The 21332-nt window shown below is 43.0% G+C and overlaps 1 protein-coding gene across 1 annotated transcript in view; it reads right to left on the reverse strand.

The window, feature by feature from the left end:
- The window catches only part of nr2c2 (nuclear receptor subfamily 2, group C, member 2), a 347317-nt gene that overhangs the window by 66169 nt on the left and 259816 nt on the right, over nt 1-21332 (reverse strand). Inside the window, exon 11 of the mRNA XM_041191833.1 lies at nt 8262-8383. Coding sequence (XP_041047767.1) covers nt 8262-8383 — 122 coding nt within the window. The remainder of the gene's footprint in view (nt 1-8261; nt 8384-21332) is intronic.

Here is a 21332-nt window from a genome sequence, read left to right on the forward strand (position 1 = left end):
TTAGGGAGCAGTAACACTCTTGGGGGTTACAGTCATGAGTGATAGAGTAGAGACAGTGCTGGGGCTCTGTGGAGCTCGCAGTCAAGTCTAAGAGAGTTCAGACAATGCTGAGGCATAGAGGGCCATGCTCAGGACTACTCATGGCAACCACATTGCACTCCTGCTCCAGGGAGAGGCAAGGGCTGTGTGATCCATTGGAGTAATGCATAGCTTGGTGTGTAGGGTGCACACCATTCATGGGCTTTTCTGTCTCTGTGCTAGGCTGCAGGTGGGAGGCATCTGCAGCCTGTAGTTGGGGAAAACATAATAAAGCCAGAGGGGATGGGGTTTTTGAAGTTTTCCTTGGGGGGGTGGGGGCAGGGGGTGCAGTTCTCCTTGCTAGGTGACCATACATGGAGCCTCTAGTTGGGGAGGAAAGAGGTCCACATGGGGCATGGGCACATCAGCAATGATGGACTCGGGGGAGGGTTGGAATGTCAACCACAACAACATTGGCTCCATTATTACTCAGGGAGGCTGGAGAATAACAGAGGGAGCTCGACCTTCACATCGTGAGGTAAATTTCTGGGACAACGTTCATACGAACAAATGAAATAGGAGCAAAAGTAGGCCATTCAGCCCCTTGGGCCTGCTCTACCATTCAATAAAATCATGGCTGATCTGTTTGTGTTTTGGGTTCCACATTCCCATCTACCCCTGATAACCTTTGATTCCCTTGAAGGGTCATGAGGACTCGAAACGTCAACTCTTTTCTTCTCCGCCGATGCTGCCAGACCTGCTGAGTTTTTCCAGGTAATTCTGTTTTTGTTTTTGATTCTCTTGCCTAACAAGAATCTATCCGCCTCTGTCTGAAAAATATTCAATGACTCTGCTTCCACCACCTTCTGAGACAGAGAGTTCCAAAGTCGCACAACCCCCAGAGAAAAGATTTCTCCTCATCCTTGTCCAATAAGGGCGACCTAACTTAAAACAATGCCCCCTAGTTCTGGACTCACCCACAAGAGGAAATGTCCTTTTGACATCCACAGACAGAGAGGGAGCATCAAAGTTGGTCTCGAAGTAATAGCGCAGAGCCACCATCTTGCACTAGTGCAATAATGGTGCAGTTATAAGTTGAAAGTAGAAGCGAATCTGCACGGCAAGGGTCTGAAGCAGTGTGGAAGGAACGTACTGCTGGACTAAGGGGCCCTTTCTGGGGGCCCTCTAGCTTGTTGGTGCCACAAGAGTAAACTGGAGTCTGAGCTGAGAGAGAGGAAGACCTCATTTTGAAGGTAGCCATTGGAACCCATGCCTCAGCGCTGTAACAGGGAAATATAGGAGTCTATGGCTTAACAGTACAGTCACTACATTTCAACATTAACACATAGGAATGTGAAATTTGGGAATGCAGGCAACAATAAGGAGATACAGGTGCTGCATATATGGCATCCCATCATGTGCTTTCCAGAATTGGCATTCCTAACGGCCAAAAGGCATCCAGTTATTAATCATGAGCAACCTATTGTTAATTAGTATGCCAGATCTGAGATTGGCACACCGAGCTAGATCAGGTCGCGCATGTCATTCAAACTTTCTCCAACCTCTGTGGGATTCAGATGTTAAGTCTCAAGGGTGGTATCTTGGTTACCGCCATGTGTCTGTTAGCACGTCAGATAAACGGCTGTATCAAGGCACAGCTAATGGGGCTGAAACTACTATAGGCCATTACAGCTTCTATGGGCTACAGATTATGAGCTTCATTATGTTCATCCGTTAATCATTAATCTATCTAATCTTTCATTTCAGAGAGAAGGATAAAACAATTATGGATCCAGTGTTCAATGCTACCTTTTTTGAGGGTTCTAATTCAATGGAGGAGAAGGAGGAAGAGGCAATGCTATGTGCAGTTTCAGGAGCAGGCCCCGCCTGAGTTCCAGGGTTAAGGGGAGCCACAGCAAGTAAGTGAAGGTCATGAGGAGAGACCCAGGCAACGGAGGTGACTTGCCAAACCTAGGGTATACTGAAGAAGACTCTCGTTTTTGCGGATGAGTGAGAGACAATGCCACCCATATCTGCATTTGTCCCAAGCTCTGGTAGATCACATCTGCCACATTCTTCATGAAGACCTAACACTCCATGGATTGGGAGGCTATCCCCTGCCAATGGCTTTGAAGGTGACCACTGTGCTCAATTTCTTTGCCTGTGGATCATTCCAGGGATCCACAGGGGACCTGTGTGGCATCTCTCAGTCCACCACACATAGATGCATCAAGGGGGTCACAGATGTCCTCTACAGCAAGGCACATCGCCATGTGAGGTTTGCTCTCGACAAAGATAGTCAGGCTGCAAGATTCAACACCTTAGCAGCTACCTCAGGCTTCCCAAGAGTGCAGGGTACAATTGGCTGTACCAATGTGGCTTTAAGGGTTCCATGGCAGTAGCCCCTAATGCTTATCAACGGTAAAGGCTATCATTCCATTAATGTTCAACAGATGTGCGATCATCAGAAGCACATAATGCACATTTTTGCCAGGTACCCTGGGAGCTGCTATGACTCACACATCCTCAGTCACTCCCAGGTGCCTCAGAGTTTCAAAGGGCCTGAGCATCTACAGGCTGACTGCTTGGGGATAAGAGGTACCCACTGAAAAGCTGGCTGCTGACATCATTGCGTTGGCCTCAGAATGGTTCGGAGGAGAGCAACAATGCAGCTCACATGGTCGAGCAGACCATTGGCATTCTGAAGATGCGCTTCAGATGTCTGGATCGCTCAGGTGACGCACTACAGTACACTCTCAGTGGGGTTTCCCATATCATCATTGTGTGTTGCGTCCTTCACAACATGGCACTGCAAAGAGGTGACCCCTTTCCAGAGGATAAGAGCTCCATGGAGGATGAAGATAAGGAACCTGAAGAGGATGATGAGGGTCAGCTTCCACGGGTTGACACAATGGTGGAAGCAAGACGTGGAAGACATGCCCATGCCACTTTAATAGCTACCAGATTCCAGGTGGAGTAAAGTGAAGACATGGGGAGATGGCCAGATTTCTCTTGTCCCTGAATACCATTCCATTTCAATGACTAGGTGTCCAACCTGACATCGAGAGCTAGTTCCATATCCACAGTGGCAACTTCCAGCCCCATGATTCACCAGACCATGATCTCTAAGAAGTTCAGTGGTGCCCCCTATATGCATTTGCTCTGGGAAGTGAGAGTCCACTCAACAGTGAGAATGATGTGAAAACTTACCTCAAGCGGTTGTCACCACATTAATGAGAAACTATAGTGGCTTGTGAGATGAGGACATGGTTGGAATGTCCTCCTCCCGACCACATCTTGTCCTTTGACACTACCACTGAGGAGACATAACTGCCACTAATCCCTCAAGGCTGCTGAGCTGCCCTCACACAATGGTATTTTCTGAGGAAGAAGGGTTACAAGTGCTTTAATCACACACTTCCAATAAAGATTTTAACCCTGGCATCACACAAGGGTGCAGAAACTATCTTGGTATGCGTGAGGTTGACATCACATGAATGCAAATCTCACAGAGGGACACTATCACTGAGTGGCAGGATGGCTAAACCTTGAAATAAGAAAATTCAAATGTACTTAATCCCAAAGGCTTCAGTTGACCAAGTCATTCACATGAACCTTAAACATTTTTTTAAAAGTGCAATATTTTTAAGTGGGCACCCATAAGTGATATCAATATTTCTTTACTTTCCTATCCCTACTACTATGCCTGGGTGCCCCTACATCAGCAGCAGAGGTGGAGGCAGCCTGCTGACTGCTCCGTCCTGATGTCTGTAATGACCTTGGCGAACGTTCCCTGATGGCCCGAGGCCTGGAGGGCCCCAGCTTGATAAGGGTCACCTGCTCAGGGCAGATGGACTCTACTCAGCCTGAGCAGCTGAAGTGGATGCGGTCACAGGCAGAGGGGAATTGGAGCGGCTAGGCTTCCTTGGAATGTCCTGAGTGGAGCTCCCCGGAATGTCTGGCTGACAGTCAGCCTCCCTGTGAACGCCCGAGGGGCCCCCCCCGACTCCATGAGGAGAAGGGACACTTGGGGGGAGGTCAAGGTGCCTCGTTCCCCCTCTCACCTAGACTTTGATGGTGCCGACTATGGAGTCAGAGGGGACGTGCAGTGCTGGGTGCGCAGCCAATCGGCGCCCTTGATTGGCTGGGCGCCCCCATTTTACATGGGCTGAGCACTCCCTGTGCAAGCGGGAGGTGTTGTCTGAGTTGGGGAGTGCGCTCAGGGAGATTACTTTCACTTATAAAACATTGAACGAAGGTAAAAAATAAATTTTAAGGACATGTTCCCTCATGTGAAACTGTCACATGAGCTGGGACATGTCCATTAATTTTATTATAAATTTTTCAAACACTTTAAAAATGTTCATGAAACCTTAATAGGCCTTTGACAGTTCGGCGGGTGCACAACCGAGTTGGCTGCACGCCCGCCTTGCTGAAAATCTAAATGACGCACGGTGACATTGGGATGCACGCTCGTCATTTTACGCCTCAGTGAGCGGGTCCCACTCCCCCTCGCCAAGCCGAAGATTCTACCCCTAGAGTCTTTGTTTCTCACTGGGATGTATCTTTGCTGATGCTATGAAATATCTCCTCAAATCTCTAACACTGCATCTCTAATTTCCCAGTTCACTTTAGCCAGCCCTGTCTTCATCCCTTCAGAATTGCCTTGAGAACATAAGAACATAAGAACTAGGAGCAGGAGTAGGCAATACAGCCCCTCGAGCCTGCCCCACCATTCATTACAATCATGTTTATTTAAGTTTAAAACACTAGTCTTTGACCCACTCTTCCCTTTCTCAAACTGAATGCAAAATTCAATAATGTTATGATCAATACCTAGAGGGGTCATTAATTAATCCTGCCTCATTGCATACTGCCAGGTCTAGAATGGCCTGCTCTCTGCTGGGCTTTAGTACACGTTGCTCTAAGAAACTGTCCCGAAAATATTCTGTGAACTCATCTTCCAGGCTACCTTTGCTAATCTGATTTGTCCAATCTACTTGTAGATAAAAATCACAGATTACCTTTCTCACAAGCCCCCATTAAAATCTTGTATACCCTGTCCTACAATGTAGTTACTGTTGGGGCACTTATAAACTAGTCCTGCAATTGACATCTTCCCTTTGTTATTCCTTTACTCTATCCAAACTGATTCTACATCTTGATCTTTAGAGCCAAAGTTATCTCTCACTAGTGTATTAATGTCATCCTTAATTAACAGGGTTAACCCACCTCCTATTCCTAGCTTCCTGTCCTTCGAAATGTCAAGTATCCTTGAATATTCAAGTCCCAGCAATGGTTACCTTGCAGCCACGTCTCCGTAATGGTTATCAAATCATACATATTTATTTTGTTTGACTGACGATTCATCTGTTTTGTTGTGAATGCTACGGGCGTTCAGGTACTGAGCCTTCAGTTCTGCCTTTTAATTATTTTTGCAAACTCTGACTTTATCTGCTGTTGCACTGTTAGGTTTGTATGCTCTGTCCTTCCCTACCACACTTTGATTGTCTTTACCCTTATTGCTACCTTGCTCATAAATTAAAACTTCAGAACGATGAAGCCCTGTCTTTTTCCTTTTATTTACCACATCTTCCCTCACGTGATCCTTGACCCCACTATTTAGTTTAAAGCCCTCTCTCCTGCCCTATCTAGTTATACAACTCACCAGAACACTGGTTCCAGCAGATTACAGATGAAGATCTTCTCAATGGGTGCAGCAACTACTTTTCACAGTACTGGTGCCAGTGTCCCATGAATCAAAACCCATTTCTCCCACATTAATCTTTGAGCCAGAGATTATTACCTTTGAGATTCTGCTTTTTAATTTACTCCCTAGCAGCCCATACTCCCTATGCAAAACCTCTTTCTTAGTCGTAACCTATTCGAATTCAGGATCAGTTTTAACTTTAAGCTTGTTTTCATGATTTAATCCTTTGATTTTATTTTTCAGGTGAAGCATGTTTAACTCTGTGTCTTTTTGTGTAAACAATTCATTATTTTGCTCTTTAGCTATTTTAGGAACTTTGTGAGGGTTATGTCGATGATCAGATTCTTGATATTCCATTCTGGTCCCAGAATCACACAGTGCAGAAGAGGCACTTCAACCCACCAAGTCTGCAGCGACACGTGAGAAACACCAGACCTACCTACCTAATCCCATTTACCAGCACTTGGCCCATATTCTTGAATGCTATGATGTGCCAAGTGCTCATCCAGGTACTTTTTAAAGGATGTGAGGCAACCTGCCTCCACCATCTTCCCAGGCAGCGCATACCAGACCATCACCACCCCCGGGTAAAAAAGTTTTTCCTCACATCCCCCCTAAACCTCCTGCCCCTCACCTTGAACTTATGCCCCCTCGTGACTGACCCTTCAGCTAAGGGGAACAGCTGCTCCCTATCCACCCTGTCCATGCCCCTCATAATCTTGTACCCCTCGATCAGGTCGCCCCTCAGTCTTCTCTGCTCCAATGAAAACAACCCAAGTCTATCCAACCTCTCTTCATAACTTAAATGTTTCATCCCAGGCAACATCCTGGTGAATCTTCTTTGCACCCCCTCCAGTGCAATCACATCCTTCCTATAATATGGCGACCAGAACTCTGCACACAGTACTCCAGCTGTGGCCCCAGTTCACAAATTCTTTTAAAATTCTTTTTGCTTTTTATATCCCCATTCAGCATGAGTTTTTCTAATTCTTTTCTAGCAAGAGTGATTGTTTCATCATTCTGAAGTTTCAATTTACGTTCAAAACCATGTATCCTTCTTTGTGTTGTCTTGTTATCAGTATCAGTTGTAGCAGAGCCTTGCTTTTCAGGGCAGTACTTTCCTTTGTTTCGACATCAGCTTTGAGGAATGCTGCTATCTGCTTTGTCACACTCTGTTCATGCTTTGTCTGCATGTTTAATTCAGTTGGCTTTACTGTAGTTTGCAATTGTTCGAGTGCACATCCAAGTGTTTTTTTAAAGCGACGAGGGTTTCTGCCTCCACCACCTTTCAGGCAGCAAATTCCAGTTGTCCACCTCCTTTTGTGTAAAAACACTTCTCCTGAACTCCCTTCGAATGCATCTAACTAACTACTTTAAATCTATGCCCTCTGGTTCCTGATCTCTCTGCTAAGGACAGTAGGTCCTTCCTACTCACTCTACCTAAGCCCCTCGTAATTTCACATACCACTTAAACTTCTCCTCAGCTGCATCTGTTTCAAAAACAACCACCCAGCCTGGTCAATCTTTATCCATAGGTTAAATTCTCCTTTCCTGGAAACATCCTTGTGAATCCCCTGTACCCTGTCTAGTATGATTACATCCTTTCCATAATGTAGTGATCAGAGCTGCAAGCTGTCTTCCAGCTGTAGCCTAGCTAGTGTTTTTCAGTGCCAGCATAATATTTCTTCTTTTATATTCTATGCCTTGGCTAATAATGGAAAGTATCCAGTATGCCTTGTTAACCAATTTATCTACAAGTCCTGCTACCTTCAGGAGTCTGTGGACATGCATTCAGGTCCCTCTGCACTTCTCAGTATCGCAACATTTATTGTGCATTCCCTTGCCTTGTTGCACCTCCCAAAATACATTACCTCAAATTTATCTGGATTAAATTCCATTTTCCACTTTACTGCCCAACTAAAAAGACCATCTATATTTTCCTGCAGACTGAAGCATTCTTCCTCACTAACAACCATATGTCCAATGTTTGTATCATTTAAAAATTTCTCAATCATGCTCCAAATGTTCAAGTCTAAATCATTGATATATACCACAAACAGCAAGGGACCCAGTTTTGAGCCTTGCGATCCCCACTGGGATCAGCCTTCCAGTTACAAAACCACCATCGACTATTCCCCTTTGCCTCCTGCCACTGAGCCTATTTTAGAGTCAACTTACCACTTTCTCTTGGATGGCATGAGTTTTTAATTTGGCAAATGCTTTGCTAATATCCATGTTGACCACATCAAGTGCGCTACATCATCGACCCTCCTTGTCACCTCCTCAAAAAATTCAATCAAGTTAGTCAGGCAAGGCCTTCCCTTAAATAAATCCATGCTGATTGTTGTTGAATAATCTGTGCCTTTCCAAATGACGGTTTATACTGTTCCTCAGGATTTTTCCAACAATTTTCCCACCACTGAAGTTATGTTGACTAGTCAGTAATTAGTCAGTCTATCATTTCCTCCCTTTTTAAACAATGATATAATAATAGCAGTCCTCCCAGCCAGGATGTGTGAATTGCAAGGCTTACCCTAGAGCCTGGAATGCTGGAATAGATCTGGCCCAGTGCATGGAGAGGAAGAGAAGTCTGGAGGCAGATTCACAGATGTAATGTACATTCAGGTACTCAGGCATCGGGGTGGGCATGGTCAGCTGTTAAATAAACCACACCAACAGGCTGTTATTCATCATAGCCCTTTAATGCCACAACTACAAATCATTACTGCATTCTAATGTTTAGATAGTTTGACAATTCTACATTATATAGGTCATTATTTACAACATTAGGCCCAATAGATCTATGCTGATGTTGATGTTCTGCACATGCCTCACATCCATATAATTACCCCAGTTTGGAAGAGAATGAGGCAAGGTTCATGCTGTTTCTACTCTCAGCTTTTACAGGTGTCACTATATTTTTAAGTCTTTTTTAACACTACTATAATAGAAACATATTTCAGAAAAGGAGGCTATTCAGCCCGTCGTATCCCTGCTTGCTTTTTGAAAGAGCAGTCACATTTATTACCACATCCCTGCTTATTTCTGTAACCCTTAAGGTTCCTAATCTTCAAGTAAATGTTCAATTCCCTGTTAAAACTAGTTACAAAATCAGCTTTTACTGCCTTTCCAGGTAGGCCATTCCAGATCCCTACATTGGTCTGAGTGCAAAATGTTTCCTCGATTCCCATCCAGATCTTTTGCCATGGTTTGAAACCTATTGACTCTGGTTACTAGCTCACTTGCCAGAGGGAACAGCCTTTACATATTACATTATCATTTCTGTTCACTTTGAAAACCTCTATTAAGTCATCTCTTAATCCTAAGGTAAAAGCAAAAAACTGCGGCTGCTGGAAATCCAAAACAAAAACAAAAATAAAAATACCTGGAAAAACTCAGCAGGTCTGACAGCATCTGCGGAGAGGAACACAGTTAAGGTTTCGAGTCTGTATGACTCTTCAACAGAACTAAGGAAAAATAGAAGAGAGGTGAAATATAAGCTGGTTTAAGGGTTGGGGGGGGGGCGGGGTGCGGTGGGACAAGTAGAGCTGGATAGAGGGCTAGTGATAGGTGGAGATTGCCACTCTGGGGACCTGGGTTTGAATCCCACCATAGCAGGTGGTGAAATTTGAATTCAATAAAAAATCTGGCATTAAAAGTCTGAAGATGACCACAAAACCATTGTCAATTGTCGTAAAAACCCATCTGGTTCACTAATGTCCTTTAGAGAAGGAAATTTACCATCCTTACCTGGTCTGGCCTACATGTGACTCCAGGCCCACAGCAATATGTCTGACTCTTAAATGCCCTCTGAAGATGGCAATAAATGCTGGCAGCATCCTGTTAAATCACATTATTAATTAGTCCTGCCAATTTTAAGATTGTTAAAATGCTATCAAAAAGCTCAAACAGAACTGTGATTCTTTCTTGGTGGCTTTAACACTTTCTTGACTGGGACTGCTATTATGGACACTGGGTCAATTGTCATCGAACAAGATGTTTGCAACCACTGGTGTGGATTTATGAATTAAAAATAACAAAATTTGTGCAGTTGTATATAGGTGGTCTCTGCACATTTTAATTTATACTATGGTTATGTAGAGGTTTTTTAATCACACTTGTTGTGAGGACATTCAGTGTGGAAAAAGCCTCTCAGCATTCACCCTTTTTCACACTTCTCAATGAGATAATCTCTCATTATTCTAAACTGCAGAGAATAAAGAATATTCTGCTCAATCTCTCCTCGTGGGACAACCCTCTCATCCCATAAATCAATCTAGGGAAACTTTGTTACACCTCTTCTGAGGCAAGTATATTTTTCCTTAAATACAGAGACTAAAACTATACACAGTATTTCAGGTATGGTCTTGCCAGAGCATCATACAATTGCAAAACTTCCTCACTCTTATACTCCAACTCCTTTGCAATAAAGGCTACATACCATTTGCACCTGATAAGTCCAGAGCACCCCTAAATGAGGTGCTCTCCCCTTCCTTCCCGCCTTTGTTCATGATGGTCTTTAAAAACTGCCTGACCACTTCTCCCGGCTGCCCTGCCAACTGTATTATGGCATGTTAACAAGCCTAAATGACCTTTAACTATTTATTTAGATATGTTGGGCGGGCTGGTGATTTTGGCACAAACCCACCTAGCATATTAGAGGTGTGAACTCCGTGGTGGGTGGGAAGGTAGAGGGCTAGCCAATTTTTTGTGCTCCCTCCACCCACTGCCAAAAACAGGCCCAACCCTATATTTCTTTGCAGCCTCCATACATCCTCACACCTTTCCTTTCCACATAGATTTGTATTATCACCAAATGTGGATATGCTACACATGGTGCCCTCATCAAAGTCATTAATATAGATTGGATTGGTTATTGGTTACTGGCTTGTGGTTTAAGAGTCTGTATTCATGATCTGGAGACATGGATTTGTATGCCACCATGGCAGCTGGGGAATTTTAATATGGTTAATTAAATAATTCTGGAATAGAATAAGAATCTAGCGATGAATTTTGTGCTGGTGTCTGGGGTCCAAAAGGTTGGGGGGAGGAACCAGCTTCAGGGCCACATCTGGTCAATGGCAGCCAATTAACTGGCTGCTGCCGGGATGGCTGACCCTATAAAGGACAGATGCTGCCCCAGATAGCAGTAGCTACTGCTGGGACTGCACCCAGAATAATCACACATGATGGAAGGAGAGTGCCCTCACAACCAGGTCTGCGGGATCTGGGGCCACTGGGACCAGTCAGGATGGACCTCCAAGGAGGTGGGGATTTGGTGAGTGTAGGTGACGCCTTTGCTGTGGTGGCAGCCATTTCCAGCAGGGAAATGCTCCATGGACTAAAAAGATGCCTAAATAGTAGGTACCCATTCCCTGCGCCTCCTGGGAGGCCACCAAGGTTCACCAAGCAGTCCCCTCATACGGCAGAAGGCTCCCTTGTCACTATTAAAATGCCAGCTATGGCAAGAAGAAGTCTTAATTAGCCACTTAGGTACTCAACTGACTTCTGGATGGGAGGGCTGTCCGCCAACCTCCCCTCCATTAGACAAGGGGCAGGAAAGATATACTTGCCTCAGAAGAGCTGTAACAAAGTTTCCCTAGATTGATTTATGGGGTGAGAGGGTTGTCCTATGAGGAGAGATTGATGCCTTTCTGTGTCATTTTAAGACCTCTCACCACCTCCCAGACCATTCCCAGAGAGCTGTTAAAATCCACTTCCTAAGCAGCAAATTATGCACCCCCCCCCCCCCCACCCCCCCACACAACCAGCAGTGGGATGGCAGGTATAAAATTGGGCACCATGACATTGGTGCCCTGCCAACCGCCTAGCTGTTCCTACTGATTTTACTAGCAGTGGAGGTGGTGTCGGGCAGCTTGCTCACCCATGGACTTAACAAGACCCTTAAGTGGCCCTTCTCACAACCACCTGGGGATTTTATCTGTGGTGGCGGAGACCAGTATCAAGTCTCCAGCCCGCCAGGAAAAACCTATTGGACTGGCCAAGTAACGAGGGGTGCTTCCTTTTCAGGCATCCTGTGCCCATCGGAGGCCCCCCTCCCAGGGTAATTCCCTACGTTTCTTCTCATCTTGCCCTGAAATGGCCTGACGTTCCCAAACACCTAGTCTCCTCATCAGGGCCTGCCAGCCTGGTCCCAGCGACACCCCAGACTTACTTTTAAGTCTGGGCTCCTCTACTGGGGCTGCCTGCAGTTTCAGAGGTGGTCACTGCTCCCGGTGGCACTGCTGGGACAAGAGAGCTGTTGCCCTCCAATTGGCTGACAGCTCTCAGAGGTGAAACTTCCTCTTGGAAGCCCGCCTCAAGTAAATGAAAGGCCCAACAGGCGTTAAATGGCTGCATGGTGGGCCAGGCAAGCAAAGGTGAGCTCACGACTGACTTTTACTTCAGGGGGCGGTGTCAAATTTAGCCTCTAGGCTCAGTACTGCCAACCATGTAACTGCCAGAATGTCGGGGAAATCCATCCGGTTCCAAATGTCACTTAAGGAAGGAAAACTAATAACTTTACCCGTCTGGTCAAATATGAGCCCAGACACAGCAATATGGTTGTCTCTTAGCTGCCCTCTGCAAAGTTCTAGCAAGGCACTTACTTGTCAAGATGGCAATTCAGTATCACCTGCAAAGGGAAATTAGGGCTGAGCACTAAATGCCAGCCTTGCCAGAGACATCCACATCTGCTTACGGATAAAAGCAAATTGTAAAAAGCTGAGGCCCAAACAATGAGGTCTCTAGCACTTCACTAGTTGCACCCCGTCAATCTGAAAATGATCTGTTTATTCCTACTCTCTCCTTTTCTGTTCCTCAATGCAGGCAAATATATTAACATCCCATGAGCACTAATCTTGTGCAACAATTTCTGTGTGAGACCTTAGTGAATGCCTTCTGAAAATCCAAATATACTTCATTCACTAGTTCCATCTTACCTACCATTAATTAGACCTTCAACAAGTACTAATACATTTGTCAACCATGATTTACCTTTCATAAAACTGTGTTAACTCTGCTTAATTATATTGTGATTTTCCAAGTGCCCTTTTACCGCATCCTTAAGAATAGATTCTAGCATTTTCCATATTACTGGTGCCAGGCTCGCCAGCCTCCAATTTCCGGTTTTATCTCTCCCTCCTTTCTTGAGCATCAGGGTTACATTGTTACCTGCCAATCCAAGAGACCATTCCAGAATCTTGGGAATTCTAGAAGATCAAAACCACTATCTGAAGGCAGACACAAAATATTTGTATATCATCCCTGCCACTTCCTTATTTCTCAATATAATTTCCCCTGTCTCTGCCACTAAAGAACCCACATTTACTTTTGCTAATCTTTTCCTTTTCACATACTTGTAGATCTTATTTTTTAAAGTTTCTTGTTAGTTTACTCTCACATTTGATTTTTTTCCCCTTTCACTTTCTTTGTCACCCTTTGCTGATTTAAAATCCTTCCAAATCCTCAGGCTTACTACTCTTTTTGGCAAAATTGTAAGCCCTTCCAATCCAATACCATCTTTAACTTCTCTCATTAGCCCCAGTTATACCACTTTTCCAGTGCAGTGTTTATTTTTCAAGGGAATGTTTATTTGTTGAGAATTATGAACCTTTTTATAATGTATCTCATTGTTTATCCAGGGTCATATATTTTCGTTAATTTCCATATCTACTTTAAACAAATTGCCTCTCGTAAATCCATTAGTGGCTTTGTTTAAAATTAAGACCTTTGTTTCAGACTTAACCGCATCACTGTCAAACTTTATCTGAAATTCAATCATGTTAAGATTACTCTCTGCCTCAGAGGATCCTTTACTAATAAGATTACAAATTAACCCTGACAGACTGGATAATACTTCATGTAAAATAGCCTGTTCCCAGATCAAAAGGTTCCTGCGGAATTGGATACTTAGGTTCAGTGTCACTGCCTCTGCTGTTAGTGGATCTCGAGGCTTGTTGGCAAAATTAAAGAGCCAGTGGCTATGAGATTTAAAAAATGACTAGAGCAGAAAGCAGGGAGTTGTGGTGAATGGTTGTTTTTCAGACTGGAGGGAAGTGTGCACTGGTGCTCCCAGAGGTCAGTATTAGGATCATTAACCTTTTTGATATTATTGGATATGACTGGATTTGGGTTCAATGGGCATAATTTCAAAGTTTCTGTTCGAGTACAAATCTAACAGTAAATCAGCAGATGAAACTAGAGGTTATAAAAAGAATAAAAGGATAAAACTAAAAGCTCTGTAGCTCTGTATCTGAATGCAGGTAGCATTTCAAACAAATCAGGTGAACTGAGCGCACATATAGAAATAAATAATTACGATTTGATAGCCATTACAAAGACATGGCTGCAGGAGGACATAGATTGGGACCTGAGTATTGAAGGGTACAGAATATTTAGGAAGGACAGGAAGCGAGGAAAAGGTGGAGGGGGTCTCTTAATAATGGCATTAGCACAATAGAGAGGGCTGACCTAAGTTCAGGAAACCAGGATATGGAAATGGTTTGGGTAGAGATGGGAAATGGTGAAGGCAAGAGGTCTCTTGTGGGAGTCGTGTACAGGCCCCTAACAGTAACCACATGGTAGGGTGCAGCATAAAGGAAGAACAAATTGGAGCTTGTCAGGAAGGCACGGTGATAATCATGGAAGATCTTAATTTACACATAGGCTGGAAAAGTCAGATGGGCAAAGATAGCCTAGAAGAGGAGTACATTGAATGTTTTTGGGATAGTTTCTTAGAACAGCATGTTCTGGAGCCAGCCAGAGAGCAAGCTATACTAGACCTGGTATTGTGCAATGAGATAGGAATAATTAATGATCTCATAATGAAGGTGCCCCTAGGTAGCAGTGACCACAATATGATTGAATTTTACATTCAGTTTGAGGGAGAGAGGTGTGGGTCCGAAACTATGTTTTTAAACTTAAATAAGAGCAATTATGAGGGCATGAAATCTGAGCTGGCTAAAGTGAATTGGCAAATTAGGTTAAGTGATAGGTCAATAGAGATGCAGTGTCTAATATTCAAAGGGATTTTTCAGAATGCACAGAATAGATACATTCCAACGAGTAAAAAAAAGTCCAAGGACACGCCATCCGTGGTTAACTAGAAAGGTTAAAGATAGTATCAAACTTAAAGAAAAAACATATAATTGTGCAAAGACAGATGGAAGGTCAGAAGATTGGACAGAATATAAGGAACAGCAAAGAATGACTAAAAGACTAATAAGGTGACAAAAATTAGAGTATGAGAGAAAGCTAGCCAGAAATATAAAAACAAACAGTATGAGTTTTTATAAATATTTTAAAAAGAACCGGGTTAACAAAGTGAACATTGGTCCTCTAGAAAGTGAGTCTGGAGAATTGATAATGGAAAACAAGGAGGTGGCAGATGAATTGAACAGGTATTTTGCATCAGTTTTCACTATAGAGGATACAAGTAACATCTCAGAAGCAGCTATAAATCAGGAAATGAAAGGGAGGGAGGAACTCAGGAAAATTACAATCTCCAGAGAAGTGGTACCGAGTAAATTGTTGGAGTTTACAAGAGCCCGGATCCTGATGGGCTTCATCCTAGGGTCATAAAAGAAGTGTCTGGTGAGATTGCATTGGTTTTAATTTTCCAAAATGCCCTAGATTCGGGGAAGGTCCTATTAGATTGGAAGAAAGCAAATGTAACTCAATTATTCAAAAAGGAAGGGAGACAGAAAACAGGCAACTACAGGCCAGTTAGCTTAGGATCTGTCATAGGGAAAATGTTAGAAGCTTTATTAAAGAAGTTATAGCAGAGCACTTGGATAAGCTCAAGGTCATCAAGCAGTGCCAACATGGTTTTGCGAAAGTGAAATCATGTTTAACCAACTTATTGGAGTTGAGGAATTAACATGTGGTGTGGTTAAAGGGGAACTGGTGGATGTACTGTACTTAGATTCCCAGAAGGCATTTGATAAAATGCCACAACAAAGATTATTGTGGAAATTAAAGAGTCATGGTGTAGGGGGTAACATAATGGCATGGATAGAAGATTGGTTGGCTAACAGGAAGCAGAGAGTAGGCATAAATGGGTCTCTTTCAGGTTGGCAAGATGTAATGAGTGGTGTGCCACAGGGATCAGTGCTGGGGCCTCAACTGTTTACAATTTATATAAATGACTTGGATGAAGGGATGGGTGGGATGGTTGTAAAATTTGCTGATGACACAAAGATAGGTAGGAAAGTAAGCTGTGAAGGGGACATAATGAAGCTATAAAAAGATATAGATAGGTTAAGTGAGTGGGTAAAGATCTGCCAAATGGAGTATCATTTGGGAAAATGTGAAATTGTCCATTTTGGCACAAAGAATAAAAGATAAGAAATTTATCTAAATGGTGAGAGATTGCAGAGCTCTGAGGTGCAGAGGGATCAGGGTGTCTTAGTGCAGGAATCACAAAAGGCTAGTATGCAGGTACAGTAAGTAATTAAGCTAATCGTATGTTATCAACTGCTGTGAGGGTAATTGAATACAAAAGTAGGGAGGTTATGCTTCAGTTGTACAGGGCACTAGTAAGATCACATTTGGAGCATTGTGCACAGTATTGGTCACCTTATTTAAGGAAGGATATAAAGGCATTGGAAGCAGTTCATAGAAGGTTTACCAGACTAATACCTGGAATGGATGGGTTATCTTATGAGGAAAGGTTGGACAGGCTAGGATTGTATCCACTTGAGTTTAGAAGAGTAAGAGGCTACTTGATTGAAACAAATGAGATCCTGAAGTGTCTTGACAGGTTGGATGTGAAGAGGATGTTTCCTCTTGCGGGAGAATTTAGAACTAGGGGTCACGGTTTAAAAATAAGGGGTTGCTCATTTAAAACAGAGATGAGTTGAAATCTTTTCACTCAGAGGATCGTGAGTCTTTGTAACTCTCTTCCTGAAAAGGTGGTGGAAGCAGAGTTTTGAATATTTTTAAGGCAGAGGTGGATAGATTCTTGGTAAGCAAGGGGGTGATAGGTTATTGGGGGGAGGTGGGATGCAGTTTTCAGGTTATCAGATTAGCCATGATCTGATTTAATGGCGGAGCAGGCTTGAGTGGTTGAATGGCCTACTCCTGCTCCTTGTTTGTATGTTTACAGATGACATGAAGTGCAAAAATGTAGTAACCAATGATATAGACAGAATGATAGAATGGGCAGATGATAATTAACACAGAAAGTGTCCACTGCTGCATTTTGTAAGAAAGAATGGAGGAGAGGCAATATAAACTAAAAAGTACAATTTAAAGATGGTGCAGGAACAGAGAGAATTCTGGAGGAAGCACGTATAAAAAGCTGTTAAAATAGGATACTGTATCCTTGGCTTTATTAACTGAAGCACATAATACAAAAGCAAGGAAGTTATGCTAAATCTTTATTAAACATTGATTAGGCCTCAGATGGAGCATTATATTGTATCCAAATACAAAGAGATAGTTACAACAACAACTTAGATTTATATAGTGCTTTTACTAATAACTAACAAACTGTTTCAAGGTACTTCACAGGTGTATTATGAAGCAAATTTTGACACTGGACCACATCAAACAATATTATAGTAGATGGCCAAAAATCTGGTCAAAGAGTTAAATTTAAAGGAGGTCTTAAAGGAAGAAAGAGAAATAGGCAGAGGGAGGGAATTACAGAGCTCAGGAACTGGGCAGCTAAAGGGATGGTCACCATTGGTGGGACAACTAAAATCAGGGATGTTGAAGAGGATAGAATTAGATGAGTGCAGATATCTTGAAGGGTTGTGAGGCTGGAGGAGATTACAGAGTTAGGGTGGGGCTGGGATGAGAATTTTAAAAGTGGCATTGCTTGACCAGCAGCCAATGTAACTCAGTTCGCACAGCGGTAATACATGAATGGGACTTGGCATAAATATACTACAGGCAGCAGAGTTTTGATGACTTCAACAAACAATAAGGAGGAACTTTCCAAAGCAGAAGTGACTGGCAGAAGAACCAAAGGCAACAGAAGGAAACATTTTTGGAGGGAACCAGATCACAGGAGACTATAGGCCAGTTAGTCTAACATCTGTTATTGGAAAAATGCTGGAATCTATTATTAAGGAAATAGTAGCAGGACTTTTAGAAAATCATAATACAATTGAGTCAGCATGCTTTTATGAAAAGGAAATCATGTTTGGCAAACTTATTAGAGTTCTTTGAGAGTGTAACAAGCAAGATGGATAAAGGAACTCCTTTCTTGAGTGGCATTACATTCACGGTTTTCCAATCCACTGGGACCTTTCCAGAATCTAGGGGATTTTGGAAGATTACAACCAATGCAGCAATTATCTCTAAAGGGTTCTTTCAAGATCAGGTCTTGGCCATCAGGTCCAGGGAACTTGTCAGCCTTTCATCCCACTAGTTTTCCCAGTAGTTTTTCTCTAATGATAGTAATCGTTTTAAGCTTCTGCCTCCCTTTTCCCACTTATTTTCCACTACGAAGATGATTTGTGTATCTTCTACTCAGGGCTGGAGTGGAACATGCAGTAGGAGGGGGAGGATCCATTTGCTGTGGTCCATGTAGGTACCAATGACATAGGTAGAACTAGGAAAGAAGTTCGGCATAGAGGCTATGAAGAGCTAGGACCTCAAAGGTTATAATCTCTGGTTATTACCTGAGCCGTGTGAAAATTGGCACAGGGTACATAAAATTAGAGAGATGAATACGTGGCTCAAAGACTGGTGTGGGAGAAGTGGGTTCCAGTTTGTAGGGCACTGGCATCAGTGCTGGGGAAAGTGGGGGCTGTACCATTGGGATGGTCTACATCTGAACCATGCTGGGGCTGGTATTCTTGCGAATCGCATAATTAGGGAAGTAGAGAGGATTTAAACTAAATAATGGGGGCAAGGGGACAAATGTGGCAAGATGTGTTATATCAAAGAATGAAGGCAAAGTAAGAGAGGAAAGTGGTAATATGGGCAGGAAGGGACAGAGAGAAAAAAACCTAAGAATGCACAAAGAATAAAGGTTATATGTCACAAAGATAACAAAAAGTCTAAAGGCTCTGAATCTGAAAGCATGTAGCATTCATAACAAAGCAAGCAAATTGATAGCACACATTGAAGCAAATAAATATGATTACATAGTCATTGCAGAGACATGGCTGCAGGTTGACAAGGATTGGGTCCTGTATACTGAGGGGTATACAACATTCACAAAGATTTGGAAGCTAGGTAAAGGTGGAGGGATAGCACTGTTAAGCAAAGATGACATTGGTGCAATAGTTAGAGATAACCTTGGTTCAGGGAATCAGGATGTAAAATCAGGTTGGGTGGAGATGAGGAATAATAGGGGAAAGAAGTCACTAGTGGGAGTGGTCTATATAACAGTAATCACAATGTAGGACAAGGAGAAATATTGGGTGCTTGTGATAAAGGGTCACCCAATAGTCATGGGTGACTTTAATCTACATATAAACTGGAAAAAATAAGATTGCAGTAGTAGCCTGGATGAGTTCACAGAATGCACGCTCTGGAGCCAACCAGACAGCAGGTTATATTATAAAAGCAAAAGGTTATATTAGACTTGGTATTGTGTAATGTGACAGGATTAACTAATGGCCTCAGAGTGAAGGCACCCCAAAATAGCAGCAACCACAGTAATGATTGAATTTTACATCCAGCTTCAAAGGGAGAAGAGTTGTGGGCTGACAAGTCTCTGGGCCCCGATGGACTTCGTCCTAGGGTCTTAAAAGAGGTGGCTAATGAATTGGTGGATGCGTCGGTGTTAATTTTCCAAAATTCACTAGATTCTGGAGAGGTTCCATCAGACTGGAAAGTAGCAAATATTCAAGAAGGGAGGGAGGCAGAAAACAGGAAACTATAGGCCAGTTAGCTTGATGTCTGTTATGGGGAAGGTGTTTGAATCAATCATTAAAGAGATTATAGCTGGACACTTAGATAAGCTCAAGGTAATTGGGAAGAGTCAGCATGGTTTTACGAAAGGGAAATCTTGTTTAACCAACTGGTTAAACTGGTTTAACCAACTGGAGTTCTTTGAAGAGGTCAAATGTGCGATTGATATAGGGGAGATTGTAGATGTACTGTACTTGGATTTCCTGAAAACATTTGATAAGGTTCCACACCAAAGGTTATTGTGGAAAATAAAAGCTCATAATATAGGGGGTAACATATTAGCCTTGACAGAAGATTGGCTGGCTAGCAGAAAGCAGAGAGTATGCATAAATGAGTCTTTGTCTGATTGGCAGGATGTGATGAGTGGAGTCCTGCAGGGGTTTGGCTGGGGCCTCAACTTTTTACAATTTACATCAATGACTTAGATGAGGGGAGCGAAAGCATGATAGCTAAATTTGCAGGCGACACAAAGATAGGTAGGAAAGTATGTTGTGTGAAGAAGACATAAGGAGTTTGCAGACAGATATAAATAAGTTTAGTGGTGAGCAAAATCTGGCAGGAGTATTATGTGGGAAAATGTGAAGTTGTTCACTTTGGCAGCAAGAATAAAAAAGCAGAGTATCACTTAAACAGAGAATGACTGCAGAATTCTGAGGTGCAGAGGGATCTAGGTGTTCTTATGCATGAGTCACAAAAAGTTAGTATGCAGGTACAGCATGTAATCAAGAAGGCTAATGGAATGCTATCCTTTATTACGAGAGGAATTGAACATAAAAGTAAGGATGTTATGCTTCAGTTATACAGGGCATTGGTGAGGCACATCTCGAATACCGTGTGCAGTTTTGATTTACTAGATTGATACCTGGAGTGGGTTGTCTTATGAGGATAGTTTGGGCAGGCTGGTCTGGTTTCCACTGGAGCTTAGAAGACTGAGGGGTGACTTGATAGAAGAATATAAGATCTGAATGACTTTGACAAGGTGCACGTGGAAAAGATGTTTCCCCTTGTGGTTGTATCCAGAATTAGGGGGCACTGTTTTAAAATTAGGGGTCACCCTTACAGGACAGAGATGAGGAGAATTGTTTTCTCTCAGAGAGTTGTGCAGCTTTGTAACTCTCTGCCTCAGTAAGTGGTGGAAGTGGGGTCACTGAACACTCTTAAGGCAGAGGTAGATAGATTCCTGTTACGCAACAAAATCAAAGGTTATCGGGGGTACATGGGAATGTGGAACTTGAAACACAAACAGATCAGCCATGATCTTACTGAATGGCACAGGAGGCTTGAGGGGCCGAATGGCCTACCTCTGCTCTGATTTTGTATGTTCGTAAGTAAGACAAATGTAAAACATATGTTTAAAGTCTCTGCCACTTCCTTGTTTTTCATTGTTAATTCTCCAGTCACAACCTTTAGAGGACCAACTTGTACTTTCGTTACTCTCTATTTTTATATCCCAAGAACAAAGAACAAAGAAAAGTACAGCACAGGAACAGGTCCTTCGGCCCTCCAAGACTCTGTCAAACTAAAACATTTTGCACTTCCGGGGTCCATATCCCTCTATTTCCATCCCATTCACGTATTTGTCAAGCTGCCTCTTGAACACCACTACCATACCTGCTTCCACCACCTCCTCTGGCAGCGAATTCCAGACGCTCACTACCCTCTGCGTAAAAAAACTTGCCCCGCTCATCTCCTCTAAAGTTTTCTCCTCTCACCTTAAATCTATGTCCCCTAG

Source organism: Carcharodon carcharias, chromosome 7 (assembly GCF_017639515.1).
Source record: "Carcharodon carcharias isolate sCarCar2 chromosome 7, sCarCar2.pri, whole genome shotgun sequence".
NCBI lineage: Eukaryota > Metazoa > Chordata > Chondrichthyes > Lamniformes > Lamnidae > Carcharodon > Carcharodon carcharias.